Here is a 16810-nt window from a genome sequence, read left to right as displayed (position 1 = left end):
CTAATGCAGTAACTAGCTTTAGGCATATTGTTCTCGATATGTTTGTATAAATAAAATCTTTGTAAAATTCACTCTCTTCTAAAGATTTGAGTAATTTTACTATTGAAAATGATAAGTCTTTATGAAAAGGAATAGTTTTGTTTTGAACACGTCTAGAACTTGCATATATACTTTTGATTTAAGTGTATTTCAGGGAACTATTAGAACTGCCTTTTTCTGGGTCCAGGGCCAATATTTTGTTATTTATGTTAAATTATCTTATTGGCGTAGCAAGATTACTATCTAATGCTTTTCAGACCACAGGCCCTGTTCTTCTACAGAAGAACAGCTTCATAAAATTATTCTCAGAATCAAATAAAATCTAATGAGCTTGCAGGATTTAACTGTTTCATTTAACCCTTGTAGAACATAATCCAATAGAAGGTAAGCAGGGGAAATTAGCTTATCCATTTTCCCTACTTATTTGAATAAATGACTATAATATGTATGTGATACAATATGCTCAGAGAGGCTAAAAGAAAATGAAGTATCCAGGCTAATCACTTGGCCTCTTCAGCCAACACCAGGCTACTGGATAACAGCCTGATGCTCCAGTGGGACACTCCTACATCTCTTGGAGTTGGAACAATTAAATTAACACATAATGGAAAGAGACCTAATGTATCCCAGGCTCAGGGAATAGTAACTTACCTATAGCTTAATTAGTGACATTAACAAATCTAGGGTGTATCATCAAAAGAGGGCCTAGTGTCATGGAATTCAGAGAAATGGGAAGTCAGAGGAGAATTCATAATGTGAATTCAGCAATGTCCAGGGGAGAAATGTTGACTCTGCAAGGCACCAAACCAGAGACATATGTCCCACAGCGGGAAATGGACATTAATTGGTCTCAACATAGTATAGAGAAAATCGCCTAAAAGATTAGCTAATCTCCCTTAATCTAATTCTATAATTACCAAGTGACTTTTATCACTAATTCAGGTTACCATGTAACTAGAAACTGCAAAAGGTAGTGGCATTCTAATTTGTATATAAGTCACTTATGAGTTTGGTTGGCATCAATCAGCCTCCTGGATGGATCAAGTCTGGCGCATAGTCAAAATCAAATTTCTGACCATGACAGACTTCCACTCTTGAAGGTCTCTTGACAAGCATATCATCAACCTTTCCCTGGGGATGTCCCTTGTTTCTATACATGTGTATTGCTTAAGAGAACTGAGTCAGGCTCAGTATAGCAATTAAGATTAAGATGAAGAAAAAAAGATAAACATATATAATATATACTACAAGTAATATATATTATAGATAAAATTGACAACTACTCTATTATCTATTCTCTAAACAATCCATTAGGGCACAAATTTTTGGTCCAAGTTTATAGATGAAGAATCTAAGACTCAGTAGTTTAATTCACTTACCCAAAGTCATATGCTTAAAAAGTAGTCAAGATGGGGCTTGAGCCCAGATATCCTAACTTCAAATTCAAGACTCTTTTTATTACAGTTTTTTACTACAGTTTTATAAGCTCCAGCCTGTAAAGTGACAGAAAATGTTCTCCCCTGTTCCTCCATAGAACTGTTGGTAATGCTGTTTAAGAACACATGACTTACAGGGAATTTTGACTCCTCTGCCTTTCCAATTTCAAGGAAAGAAGCTACACTACAATTCACCATGTAGAAGGAAAGGATTGAGCAGATCTCAGTCACTTCATTAGAGGGTACTGAAGAATCCTGTACCTGTACCAGGGAGGAAGGAGGGGCTTCTTGGAGCCCAGCATATGAAGGAAAGTTTTAGGTTTCATGGGGAGAGAAGGAATTTGGTGTTGGAAAGGAGGTGAAGTGAGAGAGGAGATGGTGGTGGCAAGAGACAGCACGGCCAGTCAAGAGAGTCACTGAGTGGAAATGTTAGAAACATAAATAAATGTCACTCTATTTGAGTAAGCAGAGGGGGGGGGGAGGGTAGAAAAAGGAAGGGAGTAGAGCTGCTATGAGGGACAAAGTATGTTAACAAGGGACATTATGAAGGGACACATAATGATTAGGGATAGGAAACTGGAATCTGTCTCTGTCCTGCCTACATAAGAGGTGGTCATTTTGAAAATTAAGCCACAGAATTTCAGGTAAAAAACATCCTACCACACATTAGCTCTGCCTCCTGCCCTCTATATAGAAAGTGGCTCCCAGAACTGCTGCTGGCTTCTATATGGGTGGTAAGGCAGGCTTGCTTATGAAACCTCTGTGGGGCTGCAATATCACAAACCGCTTATTTTTCTCACCATCATACATCAATTATGCATTCTTAATAGCTAGTGTTAAATTGACAGAGCAATATATACATATATATATATATATATATATATATATATATATATATATGTATATATTGCTTACTCTAAAAACTGACTTCTCTTAAATCTAAAGGCATTGATTCAACATGTTTTTTCCTGCTGTAAAATGTTCATTTTATATTGTTAATTCTCTCTCTCTCTCTCTCTCTCTCTCTCTCTCTCTCTCTCTCTCTCTCTCTCTTCAGAACAGCTTTCAAATGTTTTCAAAATCACTGAATAGGGACTTTTTCCAGGAATTTCTATGTTACTTACAGAGTAAAGTTGCTATTAGGTACCGTGTTTCCCCGAAAATAAGACCTAACTGGAAAACAAGCCCTAGCATGATTTTCCAGGACATCCTCTGAACATAAGTCCTAATGCGTCTTTTGGAGCAAAAATTAATGTAACACCAGGTCTTATTTTTTGGGAAACATGGAAGATGGAAAACTTCAGTAGCAGGAACAATTTGTGCTCCCAAGTAGCAGACAGCTTTTTCTGCAGTAAATTTATGGAAGAAAACTGTGGTGTGAAAAGTATCTTTGTGGTTTTGGGGTCCATTTTATAAAAATTTCTTTGAAAGGTATTACCTAACGATGGTTGTTTATGTTGAAAACTGTGGACCTAGTTCCTGAAAATCAACCAGTATTCTTTGATTCAGCCCAAGCAGTCCCATAAAATGAGAAACATGTATCCTGTAATCAAATGGCAGAATTGTCATCACCCAGATGACACCTGGCTTTTCTTTTGTCTTTTGTTTTCAACTGCCATTTTCCATCTCAGCAGGAGCTGTGCTTCTAGGGATATTTCCTGACAGAGAAGGTGAAAGTCATTTTATTTGGACTCTGTCTTGTATACACTTCACAAGAATGACTATAGCCGGCACAGCAAACATTTATGGGATTGTAACTTTTCGTAGGCACACACAGTGCAAGTGTAGTTCTTTTTAACCTTCTTAGTTTGAACTCAACTATTTTTGCGCTTTGAACACAAAGATCAGACATTGTAGAATGGGACAAATAGCAGCTGAAAGCAAGGGACTGGAGAGAGGGAAGCCTAAAAATATTTTGAGCTTGCTCATAAGTTGGAAAGCAGGTTAGGAGATCCTACCTGAGGGTTTCCTATACAGGTTGGGGGTTCAGGGTGGGGCAGTAGCACTGGAAATGGGGGAGAGAGAGAGAGAGATTGAGATTCAGTGACATCCTTCAGTTTGTTAGGAAAAGAGTATGCACAGAGAAGAATAATTATCAGAATTTCTTTAGCATAAGTTCAGAGTCTTAGTTCACACACACACAAAATAAGATGAACTTCTTACTGAAATTTTAGTTGTACTTATTGGCAAATAGTTCATCAGAGAGTGAGGAAGTGGTAGGTGCAGGTAAAAGACACATAGGTAAGAGATGTCTTGCTTGGAGAAAGCCTGACCCTGTTAATTGCATATATTAGACATGAGTTTTCATTTCACAAAAGGGCGTTTCATTTTATAAAAGGGTTCACCAAATGCTTCTTCTCCATAATGATCACATAGGATACTTTCAATATTTGAGTTATAAATCATCAGAAAGTTATTGTTCCACAAAGCAAGCCATACTCATATTCAAGGTGGAAACACTGCAGCCACTGAGACTAGGCTATGATGTGATAAAGCCTGAAATGTTTATCTCCAAAGGAGACATCTGAAGTTTTGCAAGACAAACCAGAACTCTGATTAAAAATGTTGGAGCAGAGCCATAGGGCTTTTTGCTTTTTTTCTGGAGCTCTACCATATTGTCAAGAGCTCCTACGAAAAATGAAATAAGGAAGATGAACTTCATCCTTTTGCAAAGCACAGTGAAAAAACTTTAACTGCTACCTAAAACAAAGTGCAAACTGGTATACTGTGGGGAAAAAGCGTTGTTGTTTTTCTTTTTTGGTCTATATAACATTTCAAAAAAAGTGGATTCCAATATTCAAAAATCAAATGATTTCGTATCCAGTCTTTCAACTTCACTTGAAAACTTTGAAGTTCTCATATCCCTGGGTTCACATTCCAGCAAGCATGGCAATAATCTTCTAGAAAAGGGTAGTGTCTTCCTCTTCAAAGAAAGGCACATTTTCTGTAGTCTGTCTTTTGTTATTTTTCAAATCCAACCCTCTTTTTTAAAAAAATTCAATATCTGCCTGGCCCCTGATGGCTTTGAGTTTTCAACCCCCAATCTGGAAAGTGAATATCTTTGAAAAAACAAATGCATTTAGATAACCCAGGGTAGACACTAATCAAGACAAGGTCACAGATAGTTACTTTCTTTATCAATCTCTGTTATCCAACCACCACCCGAGTGTGCTGGTCCACTAGGAGGAGCATTTTCACTCAACAAATATGTTGAGAACTTACTATGTTCTATGCACTAGGGATACAGCAGTAAATGAGACAGAAAACATCCCTGTTCTCATGGAGTTTACATTCTAGTGGTGGGGGAAGACAAGAAGCAAACAAACACATAATGTGATATCTCATAGTAATAAATACAATAAACAAAAATAGAGCCAAGTTAGAGGAAAAATAAAGTATGATGGGTAGTCCATCAACAAATGAGTGGATCAAGAAAATATGGAATATACAAGTATATGTACACATATACAATGGAATATTACTGAGCCTTAAAAAAGAAGGAAATCCTGTCATTTGCTACAACATGGAGGAACCTGGAAGGCATTATGCAAAGTGAAAATAAGCTAGACAGAGAAAGATAAATACTTTATTGAATGGTATCACTTATATGTGGAATCTAAAAAAAAAAAGTTGAAGTCAGATAAACAGAGTAGAAAAGTGGTTGTCAGGGGCTGGGCAGTGGGGGAGGAAATAGGGAGAGGTTGGCAGAAGGATATAAACTTTCAGTTATAAGATGAATAGGGTCTGAGGATCTAATGTATAACATGATGACTATAGTTGATAACACTGTATTGTATAATTGAAAGTTGCTAAGAGTCTGGAACCTAAATGTTCTTACAAAAAAAGTTAAATATGTGAGTTGATGGATATGTTAATTAACTCAATGTAGGTAAACCTTTCACAATGTATATGTATATCAAATCATCATATTGCGTATTTTGAATACCTTACAATTTTATTTGTCAATTTTATCTCAATAAAGCTAAAACAGTTTTAAAAGAAAGTGATCAGTAGTGTTATTTTATGTAGGGAGGACAGGAAAAGCCTATAAAGTAGGTAATATTTAAGCAGAGACCTATATGAAAAGAGGGAGTGAGTCATGGGAACAACTTGAAGAAGAGTGTCTCAGACAGAGGAAATAGCAAGTGCAAAGACCATGAGCCAGGACTGTGCTTTGTGAGCATGAGAAATAGAAAGGAGGCTAGTGTGTGTGATGTTTGAGGCCGATTGTGTTAGAAAATGAAATCAGAAATGACAACAGATTGTGTTGTGCCTTCTATGCCACAGCAATGATTTGAGATTTCATTCTAGGTGTAGCAATGAGGGTTCTGTAATTGGATGGTTATGATTCGAGGAATAGTGTGATCTGACTTACATATAAAAGGATCATCCTGACTTCTGTGATAATAGACTATAAGGGAACAAGGGGGAATTAGGGAGACCAGCTAGGAAGCCATTGCAGTGAGTCAAGGAGTTGATGCTGGTGGCTCATACTAGGGTGGTAACAGTGAAGGTGGGGAAAGTGGTTAGATTATGGGTATATTTTGACAGTAGGGCCATGGGACTTGCTGGTGGACTAGATACAACATGTGAGTAGAGAAAAGAAAAAGTTAAGGATGACTCCAAGGATTTTGGACTGACTGTCTGGAAGGATGATGATGGTGATAGAGAAGGCAATTGGAGGATCAGATTTATAGAGGGGAGAGATCAGGAACCCTGTTCGAAACAAGTGAAGCTTGATATGTCTACCAGTGGAGTTTTTGAATACCATGTTTCCACAAAAATAAGACCTAGCTGGACAATCATCTCTAATATGTCTTTTGGAGCAAAAATTAATATAAGACCGGTTTTATTTTACTATAACATAAGACCGGGTCTTATCTAACATAATATAAGACCAGGTCTTACATTATTTTTTGCTCTGAAAGATGCATTAGAGCTGATTGTCCGGCTAGGTCTTATTTTCAGGGAAACACAGTAGTTGTTGAATAGGCAGTTAGGTATATAACTCGAGTTTAGGTGGGAAGTCCAGGCTAGAGATATAAGTTTGGGATCTGTCAGCCAATAGATGGTAAGCAAAACCATAAGACTGAATGAAATCATCTACAAAATAAATGAAAAGATGGAGCCTGAACCCTGGGGAACACTAATATTTAGAGATCAGGAAAATGAGAATTAATACTATTCTCAGGTATTCATGATTTATACACATTTTCTTGCAAAAGCCGTGGAAGGTGACAATTTTACAGCATGCCTTCATTTCTAGTGTCAGATTATTCGAAATTTTAAAGGCTGCTAGTGGTGCCTATACTTATTAAAGAGAAATGGATTTATTTTAAAACTGAAACAGCTATTTCTATCTCCATTGAGTCAATGATAGGAGTCCCATTATTTTTTCCTCATAGCAGGTTTTTAATTGTAACACTGTATATATTTTGTGCATCATGTTTTTCTTTTTTTTTAATTTATTTTTTAAATTTATTGGGGTGACAATTTCTAGTAAAATTACATAGATTTCAGGTGTACAATTCTGTATTACATCATCTATAAATCCCATTGTGTGTTCACCATCCAGAGTCAGTTCTCCTTCCATCACCATATATTTCATCCCCCTTACCTTCATCTCCCACCCCCACCCCCCCTTACCCACTGGTAACCATTAAACTATTGTCTGTGTCTATGAGTTTCTGTTTCTCATTTGTTTGTCTTGTTCTTTTGTTGTTTTTGGTTTATATACCACATATCAGTGAAATCACATGGTTCTCTGCTTTTTCTGTCTGACTTATTTCACTCAGCATTACACTCTCAAGATCCATCCATGTTGTCGCAAATGACAGTATTTCATCTTTTCTTATGGCTAAGTAGTATTCCATTGTGTATATATACCACAACTTCTTTATCCATCCATCTGTCGAAGGACACTTTGGTTGTTTCCATGTCTTGGCCACCGTAAACAAAGCTGCAATGAACATTGGAGCACACGTGTCTTTATAAATGTTTTCAGATTTTTTGGGTAGATACCCAGGAGAAGGATTGCTGGGTCATATGGTAATTCTTTTCATAATTTTTTGAGGAACCTCCACACTGCCTTCCATAATGGCTGTTGTGCATTATTTTTTAATTGTTTAATGTGTGTCTTTCTTTGCACTCTCACTGCCCTGAAGATGATCAAAGCCTCACACAGACTTAGGGATCTCTATCTTAGTCTGTATTCTCTTTCCTAGTATCTAGCACAATGCTTGCTATACACGAAGCTCAACAATAAAACAGGACTTTCTTCATTCATTAATCAGGATGGGTTCTAAAAGCCTATTAGTGGCCAGACACTGCTCAACTTGCTGATGATACAGAAATGCATAAGATCCTGGATTAGAGGAACTCTAAGTCTAAGATAAGACAGATGGACAGGAACAAAGTGACCCTTGCTGGACATGGTCAATGTCTACACTTAAGGTGGACTTAGTGGTTCCCTAATACATAGGAGAACTTATCCAAGTTCTGTATAATAACAAATCCTGTTTGAACATGGTATATTTCACACCATATCATCATCATTTTAATCTCAAAGTGACTTTACAAGTGAGATATTATTACCCCTATTTTACAGACAAGGAAACTAAGGTTCAGGATGTCTAATTAGACAAGTTAGTCGTACTGAACCAGGCAGCTGAATCAAAGGCTGAACTCGGATCTTGTGATCTGGGGTCTCCTGACTTCACTTTCCATATTAGACTCCTTTATACTTAAATATTCCATAAATACTCCATTGTTTTAAGATGGAATTAAGTCCAACAGAGTAAGAAATTGTGCTAGAGAGATAAAAACATTATTCTCAGAATAATGACATTTCTCAGCTTCTCCTAGAGCTGCTGGTCAAGGTCAAGTATGAGAGCTGGCTGAAAAACAGAAATCCCATCTTGGCAAAGAGGTACAACTAGTAACATTGCTGACTGAATCTGTTCTATTGCTCTATAGCCTAGACAACAAGAACTCTGATTGAGAACATTTGTTCTGTTACATTTACAAAACCTTTGCCAGATGCACTCATACAGAAAGTATTTGGCCTTTTGCAGTAATCAAGAGTTGCAGCAGAGTAAGAACCAATCTCAGAAGCTGCTCCAGCTGCTAGGATTGTTCCTATGTTTACTTTTATCTCCTTTATCAGTGAATTTACAATTTATTTTCTTTTACCATTAGTACAATTTCTACCCCATCTGGAATTGACTCTAGAAAGGGATCTCAGTGAATGCCAAATTATTTTAAAATATATAAATTTGCTAAAGGCTTCTTAACACTAGCTCATGTCATGAAATATTGTTTATAATATGTATTGTAACAATTGTAAGAATATTGTATGATACTATTTATTATTTTTATTTATAATTTAGACAAGGAATAAAAAATGACTTTGTTTCTCACCCAATAATAAAAATCTCTAGTATTTCATTTAAGCAATATAAGATGAAGGTGAAATATAGAGAAAATTTTGAAAGTCAACACCTATCAAATTCTATGTAACTCTGATAATAAAGGTACTTTTTATCTTACTGGATTTAACACATAATAATATTTCATTTCACGTATCCACTTCCTAATGGTATGGACGATCATAGGCATTTTATACTAACATCCATAGCCAGAGAGATATTTTTCCTAAAAAAAGACAGAGTGTATAAAATAATATTGAATGTCAACTGTAATTGAAAATAAATTTGAAAAGACAGAATGTTTAACAGAATTTTATACTAAATGATGACATAAGAGCAGGAAACACATCTAACTTTAATAGTTACTTGGTAGCTAAACAAACCATAGTAATACTTATAAAAATAAATACCCTTTTTACGTAGCAGAATGCTGGCATGTTTCCGTCCATTTCGGTTTTCCACATGGCAGGTATAATTTGCCAGGTCAGCCTCCACCACTGAATCAAAGATGAGTGCCAACTCAACTTCTTTTTCTCCGAGATGCTCTTTGAGAAGCCTGAAATAAAGACAGTATTCTTGGCTGAATTGAATTGACTTGGGGAGAGAGCGCAGCCATGCAAAGACTATAGATGCTTACAAAGTTCACACAGGTCTCTTATGGGCATGGAGAGTCCTGACTATGTATACATGTGCAACCTTCAACAAGAAAACACAAAAAGGAGATCTTGATATGAAGATCAGATGTGAAAGAAAAGAAGTGAGTAATTCACTCAGCAAAAAGAAATATTAACACCCCACTAGGTTTTGATAAATGAAGCCAGCATAATTTATGTGGAAAAAAAGAGGAAACATTGGGCTCCATATCCTAAGCTGAGCTTATGAAAACAAATCGGATTTTTGCACTACAGCACAAAGGAAAAAAAAATCTAGGAATGTAGGGTTTGTGTCATAGGTTAGAGCTTTGACAACAGGGATTGAGAGGGTAATGAAAGAGGCCTTGAAAATAGTTGACTTATGATAAGTAAACTGAGGGTGTTAGTGAACTTCTATCCCAAAATATCAGTGAGAAGCCTGTTCTCTACTGTTCTCTCCTGCCTTTTGTCCAATTCAGGCATGTGCCCTGTGCCTTAACTATCCAGTGGTGCTAGCCCCCCACCATGGCCCTGCTTTCTCCAGATACTGCCTCTCATCTGCCTTTTTCCTTCCCTCCCTCACAGGAGAAACCCTGCCTGCCCTATGTTACATTTTCTCATAGTCCTGATTTTTGCTTTCTCAGGTGAAGTTGCAAAGGCCTTGAATGACCAGGAACAGGTGTTCGTCACAGAGGAGCTGAGTTGCCCGGAACCTTTTCTGAGGAGTGTGCCTCCTGTTTCTTTGGAGAATTATATTCTCAACAATAACCGTCTACGTCCTGAGTGAGGTGAAATAGGGTACCCTGCTGACTTTTCTGTCATGTCCTGCTTTTGACTAAAGGAAGAGCAAATCATGAGTTTAGTCAATGGGGGCAATCTTGCCATTAGGATCTGGGGTAAGGTTCTTAGATACATGTATTTGCAAAATGTAAAATTGGGGCACAGAAAAAATTCTCATCTCTTTTTTGGACACCTGGTTATGAATGCAGAGAACAACCTCTGATTAACTGGCATTTAGCATAAAGCTGGAAAAGACAACTGTACTCAGAGAAAACTGGGTTCTAAGACCTCCCACTTACAAGCTCAAGCAAAATCCTTACAAAGTCATTAACTGAATGGAACCATAATTTAACTCATCCTTAAGTTGGGAAAAATGCCTACCATACGTACCTTAACTTTGCTTTGAGGGTAAAATGGGTTAAAATAATTTTAAAAGTAAATAGCACTATGCACAGCAAAGAAGGATATTAAACATCAACATTTCATTATTTAAAGATAGATTGTTTACATTTTGGCACTTCCAAAAATATACGTATTTACACTTATTGATATACATAAAATTGGCTTGGGTTAATCTCTTCTCGTTCTCCTTTGAGAGAAAGAAGAGCTTAAACTTGGGTTGGTGGAAGAGAGTTCCGAGAATCTGAGAATCTCCTATATGAAATCTGAAACCCAGATTGTACTCCAAGTAGACATGCTTTTAAAATTAACCCTGTTTCTGTTCTTTTCAAATAATATACATATCTGACAGTTGATACTGGCAATTTTCAGTTAAGTCTCCTCCTGCCCTTTACATTCATGTGCCATCACTGAACCAGACAAATATAAAAATTTTCTTAACTGCATTTTAATGGTAGTCTTTCTATTATTTTTTCTTACTGGCTAAAATAGTTTTCCTCTCTTTCTCCTTTCCCAATATATACCTAACCAAGGGAAAAAAATGGGAATTTACTGCCTTCACAGTTTATGTTGAATTGTACTCTCTCCATTTCCTCCTTGCTAAGGGCAAATCCTACTACACTAAATTATTTCAGTTCTGTGTAACTTGATATGGAAGAGCCTCCTTAAGTGCAGAAGCTGCTTAGGCACCATGAATTAAGTTTGATTTAAAGCTTCACGTGTAGGGCAGCCATAGCCTCTGCCAGGCGTAAGGCAGAAAGCTGATCCGGTACTCCAGACCAAACCTTTGCCTCTTAATTTCTAATGCAGTTTCCAAAAACAGCTCTTCATGTGCTGCAGAAAGAATCTGGAGAGTGGATTTGAAAACTGATCCTTTATATGTCTATTAATATATATGAGGTGTCTTAATTATCAGTTCTTGAAAATCTAGAGGCGACTTGCTATTTTGGAATTAAAGAGCAAGTTGGTGTTTATGTATGCAAATCACTCCACAGAGTAGTCACAATTTCCTAGCAAATACTGATATATAACAATCTATCAATGATTCTTTGCCAGTCCCCTAAAAGTGCCTAACTCTGGGCTAGATATTTGGTGTAAGAAAAACATAAACATTCAAAGACCAGATCCCAGCTCCCAATAAGCATTTAAATTTAACAAGGAGATGGGATCTACAGAGTTGAAAAAATTATGGACAAAATGAGGTAAAGCAGGGTGGTACAGTCATGCTTGCAATAGGACTTCAAAAAATGGAAAGCATATTACTGGTTTAATTAGTTGGGAAAGTATGAGAAAATTCTGCTTAGACAAAGGAAGAAGGGGGAGGGAGTTTCCTAGGAGGGAAGATAGAAGCAGATCATTGCAGAATGTTTGAAAGAGACACTGAAGAGACCAGTTTTGTAATGGAGGATACAAATGAGGGGATCTGGTAATAACTTCAAAAATATCTCATTGCAAGTTTTAACATTGCGGGCAAGTTACATGCAAAAGTGAACACTGGCAAAAAATAAAAAAATAATAGGGGGCTTCCGGAAAAATGGCGGAGTGAGGTGAGCCTCTGTAAAGCTCCCCTGGAATTTACAAAGAATCGAACAACAAAAACTCCACAAAGGACTCCCTGCACAGCAGACAGGCAACACGAAGAGGCCCACCACCGACTGAAATCACCTACAGGTGGGAGATTCGCGCGAGTGGAGGGAGGAGGAAAGTGAGAAGTGCACGGAGACGGAACCGCGCGGGCGCAGGACGCAGACCTAGCTCAGTGCGCCGAGCTCGCTGCTTCCTGGAACTACCGCAGCTGCGGGAGATCGGACTGCTAGGGCTCCGCCAGGGCTCCACAGGGCTGAGGGGACAGCATATAACACGGCTGAACCCAACGCTCACGGCAGAGACCTCGGAGAAAAGACTGAGGGAAAAAGGCTGAAAACGGTGGTTTAAGCCCACACTGCCGAACAGAGAACAGAGCCTTAGGCACTGAGACTAGCCGCCCCCTCCCTCCCCTCCCAGAGCTCGCCCCGCCCCCACCTGCCTGGTGCTAGAAGCGAAACAGTAGCAGTGTCAGAGCAAAACAACAGAAAATTTGCTGTTTTGAGAACTGTGGGCCGCAAACACAAATTCAAAGCCCAACTAGTTCCAGCAAAGGGGAGGGAGCTGTGGAAGCAGGACCGGCTGTGGTGGTGGTCGCCTCCATTGCTCTGGGTCACCTCTCACAACTCACCCCGCCCCTGACCCCACCTATCTGGGCGGATCCCTGCAGGAGTAAACAGAACTGCTGAAATATACGGGCTCTGAATCAGCAGCTGGAAGAGCTTTGGAACATCAAAAGCTCTCCGCATACCCACCGGGACACTGCGCCCTGTGACCTAGACGAACTATTAACAGAGGAGAAGCCCGTCTCCCAGGGAATCCCCCCATTGCGTGAGAAGTTGGAATAGTGCAGAGAAAACATAGCACTACTGTGTGGGAGAAGAAAAATAAGTTGCAGTTGGAGAAATAATAAAACATTCTACCAACAAGTTCTGGCAAACAAAAGAAAGACCACTTTCTATCAAGCTGTTGCAGAAGTCACTCCTGCAGATGTCTAGGAAGAGAAATAGTAAACCAGTAATCGCCATGAATAACCAAGGCAACAAGATAGCTCAGAAAGAAAGTGAAAAATCTCCAGAGAAGGCACTTAAAGATACAGAAATATGTGATTTAATGACAGAGAATTCAAGATTGCAGTTCTGAAAAAACTCAACGAGATACAAGAAAACACAGATAGGCAGTTAAAGGAACTCAGAAACTCAATCAAAGAACAGCATGAGCATTTTACGAAAGAGATTGAAATCTTAAAAAAGAACCAAATAGAATTTCTGGAGATTAAGAACTCAATAGAAGAAATTAAGAATGAAATAACCAGCTTAGGTAGTAGAGTTGACCAGATGGAGCAAAGAATCAGTGACATCGAAGATAGAAACCTGGAAATGACACAAATAGAAGAAGAAAGAGACTTGAGACATAAAAGAAAGAAAGAACTCTACAAGAACTTTCTGACTCCATCAGAAAGAGCAATATAAGGATAATGGACATACCAGAAGGAGAAGAAAGAGAGAAGGGAACAGAGAATATATTCAAACAAATTGTTGATGAGAACTTCCCAAATTTGTGGACAGAACTGGACCCTCGAATCCAAGAAGCAAATAGAACACCTAGTTACCTCAATCCCAACAGACCTTCTCCAAGGCACATTGTATTGAAGCTGTCTAAAATCAATGACAAAGAAAGAATCCTCAAGGCAGCCAGGGAAAAGAAGACGGTAACTTACAAAGGAAAGCCCATTAGATTATCATCAGATTTTTCAGCAGAAACTCTACAAGCCAGGAGGGAGTGGAACCAAATATTCAAACTATTGAAAGAGAGAAACCATGAGCCAAGAATAATATATCCAGCAAAGATATCCTTTAGATATGAAGGAGGAATAAAGACCTTTCCAGACATACAGAAGCTGAGGGAATTTTCTAATACACGACCTGCACTACAAGAAATACTAAAGGAGGCTATTCGACCACCATCAACAGGGACAATTTGTGGCAACCACAACTCAAAAAGGGGGAGAGTAAAGGCCTGAACCGGAATATGGGAATGGAGAAAGTAAGCATGCTGAAGAAAATGGAATACTCTAAATATCAAACTTTCTTGTACATAAACTTAAGGGTAACCACTCAAAATAAATCCAGAATTGAAATATATACTGAAATAAAAGAAGAAACAGAGGGAAACATCATAGAATACCACCACACAAAAATAATAGACAACAACAAAAAGGCAAAGAAACAATGGAGACACAACCTTACCAGAAAACTAAGGATAGAATGACAGGAAATCCTCACATATCAATAATCACCCTAAATGTAAATGGATTGAACTCACCAATAAAAAGGCACAGAGTAGCAGATTGGATCAAAAAACTAAACCCAACCATATGCTGTCTCCAAGAGACACATCTCAGCTACAAGGACAAGCATAGACTCAAAGTGAAAGGGTGGAAATTGACACTCCAAGCAAATGGTGCCCAGAGAAAATCAGGTGTAGCCATAATGATATCAGATGAAACAGACTTCAAGGTGAAAAAGATAACAAGAGACAAAGATGGACATTTCATAATGGTGAAGGGGACTGTACAACAAGAAGACATAACAGTCATCAATATTTATGCCCCCAATCAGGGAGCACCGAAATACACCAAGCAACTACTAACAGACTAAAGGGAGAAATTGACCAAAACACAATTATACTAGGGGACTTAAATACATCATTGACAGCTATGGATAGATCATCCAAACAGAAAATAAATAACGAAATAGTAGCCCTAAATGACACATTAGATGAAATGGACATAATTGACATTTATAGAGCACTTCATCCTAAAACATCAGACTATACATTCTTTTCTAGTGTACACGGAACATTCTCAAGGATAGACCATATATTGGGACATAAAATCAGTCTCAACAAATTTAAGAAGATTGAAATCATACCATGCATATTCTCTGATCACAAGGCTTTGAAATTGGATATCAACTGTAAAAAGAAAGCGGGGAAAAACACAAATACATGGAGACTAAACAACATACTTTTAAAGAAGGACTGGGTCAAAGAAGAATTTAGAGGAGAGATCAAAAGATACATAGAAACAAATGACAATGAAAATACATCCTACCAAAATTTTTGGGATGCAGCGAAAGCAGTTTTAAGAGGGAAATTTATCTCATTACAGGCCTATCTCAAGAAACAAGAAAACTCCCAAATAAATAACCTCATGTTACACCTTAAAGAACTAGAAAAAGAAGAACAAGTAAAACCCAAGGTCAGCAGAAGAAAGGAAATAACAAAAATTAGAGCAGAACTAAATGAAATAGAGAACAAAAAGACAATAGAAAAAATTAATATGACAAAGAGCTGGTTCTTTGAAAAGATTAACAAAATTGACAAACCCTTGGCTAGACTTACTAAGATAAAAAGAGAGAAGACACTGATTAACAAAATCAGAAACGCAAAAGGGGAAGTTATCACGGACACCACAGAAATACAAAGGATCATCCAAGAATACTATGAAGGACTATATGCCACCAAATTCAACAACCTAGAAGAAATGGACAAGTTCTTAGAAACATATAGCCTTCCAAGATTGAACCATGAAGAACTGGAAAATCTAAACAGACCGATCACCAGTAACGAAATTGAATCAGTCATCCAAAACCTTCCCAAAAGCAAAAGTCCGGGACCAGATGGCTTCACTAGTGAATTCTACCAAACCTTCAAAGAGGATCTTATACCAATTCTGCACAAACTCTTCCAAAAAATTGAAGAAGAGACACTATTCCCTAACTCATTTTATGAGGCCAACATTACCCTGATACCAAAACCTGGTAAGGACAGCACAAAAAAAGAAAACTACAGACCAATATCTCTGATGAATACCGATGCAAAAATCCTAAATAAAATTCTACAAATCGAATACAACAATGCATTAAAAAGATTATTCATCACGACCAAGTGGGGTTCATCCCCGGGGCACAAGGATGGTTCAACATACGCAAATCCATCAATGTGATACATCACATAAACAAAATAAAGGACAAAAATCATATGATTATATCAATTGATGCAGAAAAAGCATTTGACAAGATACAACATCCATTTATGATTAAAACACTTAATAAAATGGGTATAGAAGGAAAATACCTTAACATAATAAAGGCCATATATGACAAACCCTCTGCTAATCTCATAATTAATGGAGAAAAACTGAAGCCCTTTGCTGTACGTTCAGGAACACGACAGGGATGTCCCCTATCACCTCTGCTTTTCAACATAGTGTTGGAAGTCCTTTCCAGAGCAATCAGGGAAGAGAAAGAAATAAAAGGCCTCCAAATTGGGAATGAAGAAGTTAAATTATCACTCTTTGCAAATGACATGATGCTATATATAGAAAACCCTAAAGACTCCACCAAAAAGCTATTAGAAACAATCAACGAATACAGTAAAGTTGCCGGCTACAAAATCAACGCACAAAAGTCCATTGCCTTCCTATATACTAACAATGAAATCTCAGAAA

The 16810-nt window shown here is 37.7% G+C and overlaps 1 protein-coding gene across 1 annotated transcript in view; it reads right to left on the bottom strand.

Moving 5' to 3' along the window:
• IL1RAPL2 (interleukin 1 receptor accessory protein like 2) overlaps window positions 1-16810 on the bottom strand; it is a 1393053-nt gene that overhangs the window by 21069 nt on the left and 1355174 nt on the right. The window contains exon 8 of the mRNA XM_074323975.2: window positions 9313-9458. Within this exon, the coding sequence (XP_074180076.2) occupies window positions 9313-9458 (146 nt within the window). The remainder of the gene's footprint in view (window positions 1-9312; window positions 9459-16810) is intronic.

Source organism: Rhinolophus sinicus, chromosome 18 (genome assembly GCF_057876585.1).
Source record: "Rhinolophus sinicus isolate RSI-liver-muscle chromosome 18, RSI-T2T, whole genome shotgun sequence".
Taxonomy (NCBI): domain Eukaryota; kingdom Metazoa; phylum Chordata; class Mammalia; order Chiroptera; family Rhinolophidae; genus Rhinolophus; species Rhinolophus sinicus.
The sequence above is the reverse complement of the archived record's forward strand: the minus strand, read 5'-3'. Positions and strand labels throughout refer to the sequence as shown.